The sequence below is a fragment of the Chiloscyllium plagiosum genome, chromosome 6 (assembly GCF_004010195.1).
Source record: "Chiloscyllium plagiosum isolate BGI_BamShark_2017 chromosome 6, ASM401019v2, whole genome shotgun sequence".
In the NCBI taxonomy this organism is placed as follows: Eukaryota; Metazoa; Chordata; class Chondrichthyes; order Orectolobiformes; family Hemiscylliidae; genus Chiloscyllium; species Chiloscyllium plagiosum.
The window spans coordinates 62,972,498-62,987,584 of NC_057715.1; the positions used below are offsets into that span (position 1 = coordinate 62,972,498).

At 40.9% G+C, this 15,087-nt stretch overlaps 1 protein-coding gene across 3 annotated transcripts in view; it reads right to left on the minus strand.

Moving 5' to 3' along the window:
* Positions 1–1,317: 1,317 nt before the first annotated feature.
* The window catches only part of mitd1 (MIT, microtubule interacting and transport, domain containing 1), a 42,704-nt gene continuing 28,934 nt past the window's right edge, over positions 1,318–15,087 (minus strand). For 2 of the 3 annotated variants that reach the window (XM_043691675.1, XM_043691677.1), the window contains 2 exons: positions 4,080–4,197; positions 1,318–3,670 (listed from right to left, as the gene is read on the minus strand). In XM_043691675.1, coding sequence (XP_043547610.1) covers positions 4,102–4,197 — 96 coding nt within the window. In that variant the 3' untranslated portion in view covers positions 1,318–3,670; positions 4,080–4,101. The other variant, XM_043691676.1, reaches the window with a different exon arrangement.

Consider the following 15,087-nt stretch of genomic DNA (forward strand, 5'->3'; position numbering starts at 1 on the left):
CTGGGGCATAATTTAAACTGATTTGGTTAAATTTGAATTGTTGTCAAAACTTCAACCAAAACGCGGATATCCCTTTCACAGCCAAATGTTACAAATTTTCAATTTTCCAGTACACCCTGAGACTGCCATCTAGTCTTATCACAGGTGCTTGTAAGCTCTCAGTTCAGAACAGCATTCAGTCTCTATTAAAGGTATAGTACACACCTTCAACTTCATAACAGCAGTTAGGGAGGCAAATGCAATTTATTTTGAGAGGACTTTAAAATAAACACTTGGATGTTCTTCTGAGGCTCTATAAGGCTTTGGTCAGACCACATTTGGAGTATTGTGTGCAGTTTTGGGCCCCATATCTCAGGAAGGATGTACTGGCCCTGCAGCATGTTTAGAGGAGGTTCACGAGAATTATGCCAGGAATGAAAAACTTAACATGAGGAATGTTTGAGGACTCTGGGTTTATATTTGAAGGAGTTTAGAAGGATGAGGAGGGATGTAATTTAAACATACAGAATACTGAATGCCCTGGACAGAGTAGATGTTGGGAAGAGGTTTCCATTGGTAGGAGAGACGAGGACCCACGACCATAGCCTTAAAGTAAAGGGAAGGCCTTTCAGTAAGGAGCCAGAGAGTGGTGAATCATTGGAATTCATTGCCACAGAAGGGTATGAAGGCCAGGTCACTGAGTACATTTAAGATGGAGATAGATAGATAGATTCTTGAATATCAAGGGGATTAAGGGTTACGGGAAGAAAGTGATTGAGAAATTTATCAACTATGATTGGATGGTGGAGCAGACCCGATGGGCTGAATGGCCTAATTTCTGCTCCTATGTCTTATGGTCTGCTTTTGCAGTTGCTGTTTATCAAAGATAGTTATGTGCCCAGAATTATGGTCTTGAGACAAAAGTTTTGATGAACTTGAGATGTTAATGATTGCAGGATGGGGAGTTCACTTGGATTTGGGTTCATAAGGCTCATAAAGTGGAATCTCCTTAGATGCTATTCAGTTTAATAATGAGATTGCTGACACCGCCAAAGTGCTCTTAGAATGCATGTGCAAAGTGACCTTGTGCAGTATTCCTGCCAGGACTGCAAGTGACACCATTCCATTCTGTTTGCTGATATTTATTGTGCTTATTTAGACACCATCATGTTTTGTTTTATTGATGGATCATTTCACAAAGTCTGCATGTGCAGAACTTTCCTTATGCGCAATGTCAGGAGACACAACCATTTGTAACACTGAACTGAACAGATTGCATTAATGTATTTGACTTACATATATACACCAGCACATTCTACATGAAAACTGACTTAGATGTATTTTTAAAATATTTGATTTAATTGGTCATCCTAAGATTTATATACACCATCAGACAGTAGATTCATGTACAGAAAGGAAATTAGGAAGGCAACTAAGGTTGCTTTGATTAAATCGCACAAACACAAAAGAGCTTTAAGTCATGGTCACTTGGAAAATCATGGAAGTCAGACACTTCTGAACAGCAATAATTTTTGTTACATTTGTATTGTACCTGTCAATATTGCTTTATGCCTCAGTAGTTTCATGATTAAAGATTTCTTTTTAGAAATAAAGAAGCATTATCACTAAATTCCAAGCTATCTTCTGAAAACACAGTACCCACAGTGAAAGTACACTTTTCTTTGAAATGCCATATTTCTTGACAAATAATTTATGAATGTAAGACTGTATCACTGCATAAAAAACCTGAGCCAAAGTTCTTACCACAGACCTCAACAAAAACTGCCTGCAAAGAACACTGTCTTGTGGTTTTCCCTTTTCTCAATGATGGTGAGAACTATTTTTTAAATAGGGGAGTTTTGCCATAGTGGAGAAATCTGATCTTCCACAGATATAAAATTAGCTTTTCAAAACTTCTTAATCAGATGTGTCATCACTGGGCAGGCCAGTATTTATTGTTCACCTCTAATTATCTAGATGGCTATTATGAGTTAATCACATTACTGTAGGTTGGAAATGATCTGTAGGCCCGACCAGATAAGGATGGCAGATTTCCTGCTTAAAGGACCTTAGTGAACCAGATGGGTTTTTACAACAATCAATAGTGTTTACATGGTTTCCATTAGGTTAGCCTTTTCTTCAATTTTTTTTTAATTGAACGCCAATTTCATCCACTGCCATAAACGCATGACCACATGGCCACACGCTTGGGGTTCTAAATGACTAGTCCAATGATATTACTACTATGCTACTGTATCCCTTTAGCAGAACTCTTAGATGTATTTGATGGTAATTATTAATTCAGTATGGCATTTAAACTCCTCATCCAGCAAGGTGCAAGTTTATCCAGGGTTTCTGCAGCAAGGCTTGTAAATTCTTATAATTGGTTTCCAATGATTTCAGTTGGTTGAGGTTGGGAAAAGTATTTGAACAACATACCCTCTGCAGAAGTGCACCATTTGTGGATTCAAGACATTGTTCACAGTTATGACAGAAACAGACAGCAATAATAATCTCGACGTTAATTACCGCTGCAAAATCCGCACAAGAATCATTGTGGAAAGAGGTTGACTGAAATTTGAGTTATTTTGAGTGGAGTAAAGAGACCGGTATCTCTTGAAGACTCTGGATTGTTTCCCTTATAACTGAATTGTGTATGGTCAATGACTTTGCTTTGTTTGCTAAAGTACAGCATCCACGCAAGATGGTGAACCAAATATACGAATGTATATTTAGATTTTCATTCATGTAACGTGTACACTGCTAACCAGACCAGCATCAACTACCCTTGAGAAAGTGGTGGTCGGTCTGTTTGATGCCTTGTAGTGCTTGGAGTGTAGATTCTTCCATACTGCAGTTAATTACAAAATTTGTAGTGATGAATTGAAGTATTTCCAAGTTAGGATGCTGATGTGCTTGAGAGGGAATTTGCAGATAGCATTGTTCCCGGTACCTGCTTTCTTGTCCTTGTCATTCTTGAGTGTGGATTCAGAATTCTGGAAGATGCTGTTGAGGAAACTTTGGCAGTTTGCTGCATTCCCACTGGGCCAGATTTGATGTACAGCAGTGAATGCTGTGTGTTGCTTTGTTCTAAATGGTGTTAAACTTCCTAAACATTGGTGGAGCTGTAGTCAACCAGGCAAATGGAGTGTATTTCATCACTTCTATTTTGTACCTTTTAAATGGTAGAAAGCAATGGGGAGTCACATTATTTGCAACTGGATCAGATGAGTTGCTGCTCAATGGTGACCTCCAAAATTTGGATAGTGAAGAAGTCAGCAGTGGTAATACATTGAATATCAAAAGTAAATGATTAGGTTTTTGTCCAACCTTTTGTTGGAGGTGGCATGAATGCCATCTGAACAACCCAAGTTCATATGTTGTCCAAGTCTTTCTGCAGATAGACGTGGACTGCTTCAGTATCTCAAAAGTTGAGAATGGAACAGATAACTTAATCTCAATTGTTAATTAACATCCCATTTGAGCTCTGATGAAGGAGGTAATTGATGAGAAGGTTGAAGATGGTTGAGTTAAGGCACTATCCCAGAGGAACATTTGCAACGATGACTTGGTCTCCAGCAACCATCAATCTTTGTGCTAGATGCAACTTGAGCCACAATTCCTGATACTTTCATATAGTATAATTTGTGTATTGTTGACTCAAGAATGTAGATATAAAATTGAACTTGTTCTGTTAGAAGAAAGACATGTTACTTAAAAGATGTGTCCCATTTCCACCCTCATCCCTCAATAAAACTGCCTATACTGATCGAAAATATATGATGAATATATAAATTATTGTTTACTGTAGCTATGCACAGAAATCAACATGGAGTTACATTATAAGGTGAGTGAACTGTCAACTTTTATCAAAGTTGCACTAAACATGTATAATGTATAAACAGTTAGAAAATCTTGTTAAATTATTGGTACATTTAATTTTCCAAGTTAAACAGTTTGAATATTTTAAGTTCTTTCTGTGTAGAAAATGCTTGTTTGGTGCTATATATTCAAGTAATATTAGCTTCAGGGATCTTCATTGTTTTTTGCAATAGTGAAGGGTGAGTTTTCATAAATTTCAGAACAAGATACTAACATACCCAGTATAGCAGGGTCTGTGAATTATGAGTTCTTTGTATACTTGATATGGAAAATGTCCACTGTAGTTTCATGGCATTGTCTTAAGTCAAAATCGCAGTAACCAATAGAAAATCGTCCCTGTAAAAGAAACATAAAAATGACCTGATGCATCATCAGTGCTATTATATTTTAAAAAGAAAACTTACCACATAGTCATAAAGTCAGACAGCATGGAAACAGATTCTTCAGTCCAACTCGTCTGCTCAATCTGATATCTTTCAATAATTAACATTCCATTGGCTATGGCACTTCGGCCTTAGCAATTTTGTTGAATTAATGACAAGCATGACTGCCACTTCACAGAAAAAAAGTGGCTCTCTACTTTACTTTAATAAATATTTACTTTAATTATGATATTTCTAACTTCAATGTACAATGCATGTTGCTGTTTTAATTTTGTATGCTGTTTCCTGATTTTCACTTCTCCATTGCTGCCACTGTCACACATGTTTTAACTTAATTCTAATTGACATCAGAAAATGGACTGAATAATCATATTACTGGATGTTCCTCAGAAATGATCTACGAAAAGTTTCAATTTGTATAAAATGTTCATAGTCTAGGGATAAGTAATGAGCAATTTGTAACTTATCTTGCAATTGAAAAAGACCTGAAACCCAGTCTGTAAGAAAATCTTGAATCCCAATCTATGAATATTAGATGATAACATACAAATACCAGCAGTTGATTAGGTGTGGAAACAGGAATTGTGGAAGACAGAGGTATTTTGCTTTAGTTAAGTAATGCAATCTACTAATGGGAGAGAATTATGGCAAATGCTTGATTTGATATTACTACATAAAGGTATCTTGTGTTGATCAAATATGAAAAAAAGACAGAAATTGTATGAGGATAGTTGGTGGTTGAGGGGCAAGAAAGGACAGAAGTGTTGAAATTGGCGAGAATGAATGCAGGAAAGAATAGCAATAATAAACATGACAGAAATGTGAATTTGAAGCTATTGGAACGGAAACTCAGTGTTAGCAAGAAGCCGGTGAGATGGAGAATGAACTGTGATTCTCTTAAATTAGGAGAAACAAACTCACAGCCACTCTTTTAAATGGTCATGACACATACCTTTTGAGTAAATCAAATATTATTCAAAATTTGAAAATAGTTTATCTTGGATTGAAATTCACCATGTATGAGCAGAAATAAACCATTCAGCCCACTGAATCTGCTCCACCATTCAAAGAAATCAGGCTGATCTGATAATCCTCAATTCCCACTTTCCTGCCTTTTCTCATAACCCTTGATTCCCTTACTGATTAAATATCTGTCTTGGATATACTTAACCACTGAGACTCCATATCCTCGAAGGTAAAGAGATTCCTTCTTTCTGTTCTAACAGGCAACCCCTTATTCTGAGATTATTCCCTCTGGCCCTTCTACACAGAGGAACCTCATTTATCCAAATATCGGATTATCCGAAGGAGATCTCGAGGTCTGATAGAACATTACATCAAAGAGACGTTTCCAACACTGATCGCATCTTTTGTTTATAATGATTAAAAATGAACCCGGCTTACTGAAATGCTGCCGAGAATAGCCCTGGACATCGACGGAAGCCCAGGCACCGTCTCCAAATGACTGACTGCCCACCCTCTCTCCTGACACTTTCCCTGGAGTTCTACATAGGGTGTACCCTAACCCTCCCCTTCCCCAGATAATCTCTCCAACATTATCCTGTACAGGGCAAAGGTGGACTTGTCAAAACGTTGCAGTAAAAAATTGTGTGTTGCTGTGTGTGTGTGTTTGTGCTATTTTGAGACTCATCCCCCCAAAGGCAGCAGCAGTCTTGCTGTTGGTGTCCAGTCTGGCTGCCCTGAGGTGGGGGAGGGGGTGGGACAGGGTGGATGGAGTTTGGGGGGTAGGGGAGGGGAGGCCTCACACGCAGCGTTCTGCTGCCTAGTCTCCTGAACAGGGAGCGGACCTAGCAAGTGCTTGCTGTCTCAATCCCACTGAACTAATTTTTTTTGGGGGGGGGGGGGGCGGAGTAGGGAGATGGCAGGAGGCTTCAGCAATGCTGCAGGTCCCTTACACGCAAAGTGTGTGTCTGCTCAGCAACAAACCCTGAGACAGAGAGAGGGAGCAAGGCAGGGAGAGTGAGGAAAAAGGAAACTTCAGAAAACTCCGAGCCCCAGAGGAGAGGCATTGAATCAATCAACTGAATAATCAATTATCTGAATGAAATATGGCCCGCCCATCTCATTCAGATAATCAAGGTTCATCTGTATTTCAATAAGGTTGCCCCCTCATTCTTCTGAACTCCATTGAGTACAGGCCCAATCCTTTCAACTTCTCCTCAGTAGACACCATCTCCATACTTAAGGTCAACCTAGTTAAACCTTCTCTGGACTGCATCCAATGCCAGCATAATTTCCTTTGATAAGGGACCCAAAACTGTTCACAGTATTCCAGTTATGGTCTGACTCGGCTTTGTATAGATTCAGTAAGACTTAGCTATTTTTACACTCTATTCCCTTTGAAATAAAGACCAACCAGTGTTCCATTTGCCTTCTCTGTTACTAGCTGAACTTATATCCTAGCTTTCTGTAATTTATAAGTCAGAATTCCCAAAACTCTCCATTGCTAGAGACTTTCTGCATTTAAATAATATTCAATCCTTCTATTCCTCTTGCCAAAGTACATAACCTCACATTTTCCCAAACAGCATTCCATCCATCATGTTTTTGACCACTCGTATATCCCTCTGCAGTATGTTTGTGTCACCCTCATTAATTGCATTCCCACCTATTTTTGTGTCATCTGAAAACTTGGCTAATACTTCATCACTTCTATCATCTAAGTCATCAATATATATCATAAATAATTGTTACCTCAAAGGGTACAAAAACGAATGGAATATTGTATCACAACAGGCCTAACTGGAAAATCACTGGCACTGTTCTCTCAAATCAATCTCCACAACAATATAGAGTAATATCTTGTAGTGAATGCTATTTTCAGAGCTCAGATGGAAGAGAGATGTACACTGACGTCTACATATAGAGGATTTCAAGAAAGAGTTTACTTTCATTCTTCAGGGTTAAAATTTAAGTTTTAATGCAGGCAGCTAGATGAGAGGTGATTATTATAGTTAATAAAAAGGAAGGTTTCAACAGGAATTTCTTTTACTGTGATACCAGTGGAGACTATCATCTGCTAGGTATGCGTGTTGTAAATTAAGATTTTTGATCATTTAAATTAATATTGGAAAACCATGTGCATTACATGCCAGGATCAGAGTCAGGAGATTACAAGTTATAGTTAGTACGTTTGCAGATGACATCAAAATTAGAGGTGTACTTGACAGCGAAGGTTAACTCAAGAGTACAACAGGCTCTGGATCAGATTGAGGAGAAAGTGAGGTCTGCAGATGCTGGAGATCAGAGCTGGAAATGTGTTGCTGGAAAAGCGCAGCAGGTCAGGCAGCATCCAGGGAACAGGAGAATCGACGTTTCAGGCATAAGCCCTTCTTCAGGGCTGAAGAAGGGCTTATGCCCGAAACGTCGATTCTCCTGTTCCCTGGATGCTGCCTGACCTGCTGCGCTTTTCCAGCAACACATTTCCAGCTCTGGATCAGATTGGACAATGGACCGAGGAGTGGCAGATGGAGTTTAATTTAGATGAATGTGAGGTGCTGCATTTTGGAAAGGCAAATTGGGGCAAGACTTATAAGGTCCTGGGGAGTGTTGCTGAAGAAAGAGATCTTGGCGTGCAGGTTCATTGTTCCTTGAAAGTGGAGTTGCAGGCAGATAGGAAAGTGAAAGTGTTTGGTATGTTTGCCTTTAGTAGTCATTGCATTGAGTATAGGAGTTGGGAGGTCATGTTACACGGCTGTATAGGACATGGTTAGGCCACTTTTGGAATACTATGTGCAATTCTGGTCTCCCTGAGTCATTGCATTGAGTATAGGAGTTGGGAGGTCATGTTACACGGCAGTATAGGACATGGTTAGGCCACTTTTGGAATACTATGTGCAATTCTGGTCTCCCTTCTATAGGAAAGGTGTTGTGAAACTTGAAAGGATTCAGAAAAGATTTACAAGGACGTTGCCAGAGTTGGAGGGTTTAAGCTATAGGGAGAGGCTGTATAGGCTGGGGCTACTTTCCCTGGAGTGGTGGAGGCTAAGGGGTGACCTTACAGAGGTTTATAAAATATGAGGGCATGGATAGGATAAATAGATACAGTCTAATCCCTGGGATGGGGGAATCCAGAACTAGAGGGCATAGGTTCAGAGTGAGAGGGGGGAAAATTTAAAACGGACATAAGGGGCAACTTTTAAGGGTGGTGCGTGTATGGAATGAGCTGCCAGAGGAAGTGGTGGAGACTGGTACAATTATAGCATTTAAAACGCATCTGGATGGGTATATGAGTAAGAAGTGTTTAGAGGGATATGAGCCAAGTGCTGGCAAATGGGACTGGATTAGTTTTGAATATTTGGTAGGTATCGACGTGATGTACAGAAGGGTCTGTTTCTGTGCTGTACATCTAAATGCCTCTAAATTCTATGTCTATTTCTGATCTTCCTTACTCAATGCTTTTTTAAAAATCTCTTCTGAAGAAATCATACTTTTACCTGATTTGCTTATAGTAGTGGCGTGTTAATAGTGAGCATTAACAGTTAAGAGATGAGACTTTCCAAGTAATATTTGGGAAGGTGAAACTGAATTACGCTCTCCAAAAAGAATCAGAGATTATTAATTCCTTATACATGGAAGGTACAGTTATCCTCAGTTTGTTTTCCACCTATGCAAGAACAGACATAAGAGGCTGAAAAATTACATCAGAATACCGATAAGTTGTTCTGGAATGAACATATGAATTGGGCACAACTTGCTCTGTCTTTTGTGGTGTCTGCAAAAATTTCTCTTTCATTTATTTCTGATATTTTATTCGGATTGCATCTATCCCTGTGCAACTTAATGTTCTAAGCAAATCTTCAAGTTCAACAGATGATTTTCATTTAAGTCTCTGGTGGGACACTGGTGAAGCTGGCTGGGCCAGCATTAATTGCCCATCCCTAGTTACCCTTCAGAAGGTGGTGATGAACTGTTTTCTTGGACAACTACAGTATATATGCTGTAGGTAGACTCACAATGCCATTATGGAGGTAATTCCAGGAGGTTGACACAGCAAAAATGAAGGAAGAGTCAGATATTCCCAAATCAGGACGTTGACTGGCTTGGAGGCGGTAGCGTTTTCGTGTATATGCCGCCCTTGTCCATCTAGATAGAAGTTGTCATGGGTTTGGTAGAGGTTGCCTAAGAATCTTTTTGAGGCATTTCTGTAGCACATCTTGTAGGTAATACACACTGCTGCTACTGAGTGTCAGTGGTGGAGGGTATGGATGCTTTTGGATATGGTGCCAATCAAGTGGGCTACTTTGTCCTGGGTGGTATCAAACGTCTTGTACCATTAAAGGTGTACACAGAGGTAATTGGGAATTATTCCATCACACTTCTAACTTGTGCCTTGTAGATAGTGGAAAGGCTTTTGGTAGTCAGGAGATGAGTCACTCACTGCAGTATTTCAAGCCTTGGACCTGCTCTTGTTGCCACTCTTATTTACATTGCAAGATGAGTTGTGTTTCTGCTCAATGGTAACCTTCAGGAGGTTGAAAGAGGGGAATTCAGTGTTAATCATGCCACAAATGTCAAGGCATGGTGGTTAGATTATCTCTTCTTGGAGAAGGTCATTGACATCACACGTGCCACGCAATGTTACTTGCCACTTGTTAGCTCAAGCCTTTATTGTCCATACCCTGTTGCATTTGAACGTTGGTTGCTTCAGTATCTGAGGAGCCACAAGCAGTGCTGTACGTTGCACACTCATGAATGCACATCTCCAGTTCTGACCTTAAGATGGAGGGATGATTATTAATGAAGCAGCTGAAGATGCTTGGGTCTAGGACACTATTGTGAGGAACTCCTGCAGAGTAATCTTGGAGCTAAGATAACTGACCTTCAACAACCAGAATCAGAACCATCTTCCCTCTTTGTTAGGACTCTTTGATGCTACACTTGTCAAATGCTGCCTTGATGCTAAGGACCTGTCACTCTCACCTCACCTCTGGAATTCAGCTCTTTTGTCCATGTTTGAATCAAGGCTGTAATGAGGTCAGGAGCTGAGTGGACCTGGCAGAACTCAAACTGGGCATCACTGAGTAGGTTTTTGTTGAGCAGGTGCTGCTCGACAGCACTACTGATGATCATCCAGCATCCAAAATCATCTCCCTTCATTTATACATCACACCCATTGCTGCTCTAAACCTTCATACTTAGTTTCTCGAGCTGTCTCCTTGTGGACCTCTCAAGTCTCACTCTGTGCAAACTATTAACTTATCCAGAATTACATTTTATTCTTCAGAATAATAAGATCTCCTCACAATGGGTCTGGATAAAACCAAAATATTGCAGTTGCTAGAAATCCAAAAGAAAAACAAAATAGTGCAGACAGCCAGCAGGTCTGGCAGAATCTATGGAGAGAGAAACTGAGTTAATGTTTCAAGGCCAAAGATACTACTTCAGAATGCATTAGTTTGGGTTTTGCTTTGAGAATAATGATAAAGCAATAGTGCTAACTTCTTATGGACTAAATTGAACTGAAAATTCTAAAATACAAATTTATGTCATTAACTGTGGAAAGTTGGAAGTTATGATCAGAATTGCCCTGCTGAACATTGATGTCAACATCAAGTCGATGTAAAGATGTGAAAATAATATTCTGTAGATGTTGGAAACCCATAATAGGACCATAAGATATAAGAGGAGAATTAGGCCATTCGGTCCATCAAGTCTGCTCTATCATTCAAACATGGCTGACATGTTTCTCAACCCCATTCATCTGTCTTACTAATCAAGAGTTTGTCTATCTCTGCCTTACATACACTCAAAGACTTGGGTCTCCACAATCCTCTGCGGCAATGCATTCCACAAATTGACCAGCCCCTGGTTGAAGAAATTCTTCCTCATTTCATTTCTAAAGGTTCATCCCTTCACTCTGAGGCTGTGCACTCGGGTCCTAGTCTCTACTATTAAGTTAAACATCCTCTTCACATCCATTGTACCTAGGCTTCTCAGCATTCTGTTTCAATGAGATCCCCCTCATCCTTCTAAACTCCACTGAGTACAGAGACAGTCCTCAACTGCTCGTCATATGACAAGCCCTTCATTCCGGGACGGTTCTTTTTTCAGATACAAAACTGCGCACAGTATTTTAAATATGTTCTGAATTATAACGTTGCATTTGCCTTCCCAAGTGCAAACTGCCTGCATGTCAACCTTACTAAAAGCCTAAGCTAGGACTCCTAAGACTCTTTATGCTTCAGATTTCCAAAGCCTTTCCCCATTTAGAAAATAGCCAATTCCTCTATTCATCCTACCAAAGTGCATGACCTCACACTTTCCCACACGGTAGTCCATCTGCTACTTCTTTGCCCACTTTCTCCTAGCCAAAATCCTCCTGTAGCCTCTCCCCTTCCTCAATGCTACCTATCCCTCCACTTATCTTTGTGTCATCTCCAGACCTAGCAATAATGCACTCAGTTCCATTGTCCAGATCGCTAATGAACAACATAAATAACTGTGGTCCCAATACTGCCATCTGAGGACCTCCACTAACCACCGGCTACGATCCTGAAAAAAAACCCTTTATCCCTACTCTCTGCTTTCTGCCAGTCAGCTAACCCTCTATCCATGCAAGTATCTTGCTCCTAATACCATGGGTTCTTAGCTTATTTAGCAACCTACTGTGTAGCACCCTGTGAAAGATCATCTAGAAATCCAAATAGATCACGTCCATTGGCTCTCCTTCGTCTAACTTGCTCATTACCTCCTCAAGGAATTCTATCTTTTAGGGTCTAGGTGACCCAGCTACGATGTGTGGCAAAATCAAGTGACAGATGTATTGAAGTCTATCTCGACAGTGAGATCATTCTCGCTTCGTCTTTTATGCTACTCAATGTGGAATTGCGAGATTCTCGCTAGGTAGCAGTGGAATGAAAATTAATGGTCATTAATGCTTGTTAAACACTTTGTTAACATCACAACTCGCTTTATTAATATTAAGACTCTCGTATTATTAAATTTGAAGTGGGAGAAGTTAACAAGGTTACCAGCACATGGAGATGATAGATTCAGCTCACCACTTGCTCCGAATTACCTCCATTTTGGGTACTGGGCAGGAGCTGCTAAGGGGACAATCCACGGTCATCAGCCACACACAGCTGTCATCTATGGACAGTGTCATCCAGCAGGTGAGAACTCATCACAAACATCCTGACACTTCCTTGAAATATTGGCAGCTATTCACAAGACACATGCAGTGTGCAGCAGTAACTGGCTTTGAGAAGACTACTTTGGGGACAGTGTGTGTATAGACAGGAATTTAGCTCACAGAATGCATCAGACTGAATCTCAGGGCTGCTTCTTGGCTCTCTTAACACTTGCTGATTTTTGACTAGGCAAGATGGCCGCGATTCTGTAGAACTGCTGTGGACAGCTCTGCCTAACAGCCAAGGCATACTGGTGTTTTTTGCCATCCCTGGCCAACCTATGTGGTGGAATTATTAGTTTAAAACCTTCCAGAACACATATTTGTTAATATTTGGGAGTGGGAAGGATCCCAAAGGGAAAAGGCGCAAGCAAACAGCAGCAGGGAGGACACTCCCCTGCAGCACCTACAACACCAGAGACTGCAGCAGTAGCAGCCTCTCCTGAACCTCCCGGGGACCTGGCAGACTCACAGGAATTGGCTGCGATAATGGAGAGAGTTACCTTGAAAGTTGTGGCTGCGATTGAGGAAATACCTGAGGAGATTCGTGTCCAGGTCCAACCTATTGCAACCATGCTGCAGAAGCATGAGCAGGAGATCCAGGGCCTCGGGGAGAGGCTGGAGGAGGTGGAAAGTTGAACTAAGGCCTCGGAAGCTACAATGGAGTCCTCATCCAGTCGAATCCAGGTGCTGGAGCGGGAGGCGCGGGCCTCGCGAGACCATATCGACGACCTCAAAAAACGTGGTAGGAGAATAAATCTCCGAATTGTTGGGCTCCCTAAAGGTGAGGAAGGTGCGCAGCCAGTCAGCTTCTTTGAAAACTGGCTGCTGACGTTTTTGGGCCTTCACATCGAGTCCAGCAGGCTACAGATTGAAAGGGCATATCGGGTTACAGTGCACAGGTCAGGGCCGGTGCTGCGCCCCCGCTCGGTACTAGTGCACTTCCATTCATATAAGGACAAGCAAAAAGTCATAGAAGCTTCCAGATCCCTGCGAAAAGATCCGCAGACACTGCTGTACAAGGGGTCAAAAATCATGATTTTCCAGGATTTCTTTGCAGCTGTAATTCGAAAGAGGAAGTCCTTTGATGAAGTTAAAAAGAGGCTGAGAAACCTGGGCATCCAGTACTCCATGAGATACCCCGCAGTGCTCCATTTCAGCCACGAGGACTCAGTTTGACTCGGCGGATAAAGCTAAAAACCTTGTGGCTGGGGGAAGAGTCTTCCATTCAAGGTTTTATAGTTGCTTTTTTTTTTGTAGTTTTTTGGTAGTAATAGTTGTTTATAGTTATGATAGAGTAGTTTTTGTATATGAGTCTATGAGTCTTTATTTACTTATGCTCGGTGCTTTGTAAACAGGGTTCTCTCTCCCAGGGATTCGAGGGACTCTGAAAAGGGGATATGGCTACGTGTCTTATTAAATGGTGCACCTGGAACATTAAGGGAAGTCATTCGCCTGTTAAAAGAAAAAAGTGCTTTCTAGCCTTAAGAGGGAAAGGGTTGATGATGGGGAACTCCTGAAATTACAACAGGGGAGTTATGACTGGGTATTCTTTTCATCCTTTACTACTAAAAGTAGGGGAGTGGCAGTACTTATCCAGAAAAATCTTCCATTCACATTATTAGAGCAGGTGAAAGATGTGATACTTAAAGCCCTGATATATGGGGAGGAATATGGCATTTTAAATATCTACCGTCCTCCGGCGCATCCCCTCAAATCTTTGATTAGTGCTTTCTCTAAGTTGAGTGCTTTTAGAACATGGCACATTATTATAGGGAGGGATTTTAATTGTCTTTTGGATCTGACAGTGAACAGAATGCCTTGTGGGCCCCCAACTATTTCTTTGCAGGCCAAGCAGGTGGTTGACTTATGCGAGGAATTAGGGCTGGTGGATATTTGGAGATGTCTTCACCCTACCGGCAGGGACTTCACCTTTTTTTCAAACCCACATAAATGTCACACGAGGATTGAACTCTTTCTGGCTCCCTCGGCCCTTCTGAATTCGATTATGGGTTGTAAAATTGAGAATATAGCTATCGCTGATCCTGCAGCAGTGTATTTGGAGGTTAAGGCCAAGAGTTAGGGGCTAGGTTTGCGGCACTGGCGTTTGGATCCTTTTCTCCTTAAGGGAAGTTATTTGGGTGGAACTGAGAAATAAGAAAGAGATGATCACCTTAGTGGGATTGTATTATAGACCCCCCAATAGTCAGAGGGAAATTGAGAAACAAACTTGTAAGGAGATCTCAGCTATCTGTAAGAATAATAGGGTGGTTATGGTAGGGGATTTTCACTTTCCAAACATAGACTGGGACTGCCATCGTGTTAAGGGTTTAGATGCAGAGGAATTTGTTAAGTGTGTACAAGACAATTTTCTGATTCAGTACGTGGATGTACCTACTGGAAAAGGTGCAAAATGACTTACTCTTGGGAAAGAAGGCAGGGCAGGTGACTGAGGTGTCAGTAGGGGAGCACTTTGGGGCCAGCGACCATAATTCTATTAGATTTAAAATAATGATGGAAAAGGATAGACCAGATCTAAAAGTTGAAGTTCTAAATTGGAGAAAGGCCAATTTTGGCAGTGTGAGGCAAGAACTTTCGAAAGCTGATTGGAGGCAGGTGTTCGCAGGTAAAGGGACAGCTGGAAAATGGGAAGCCTTCAGAAATGAGATAACGAGAATCCAGAGAAAGTAT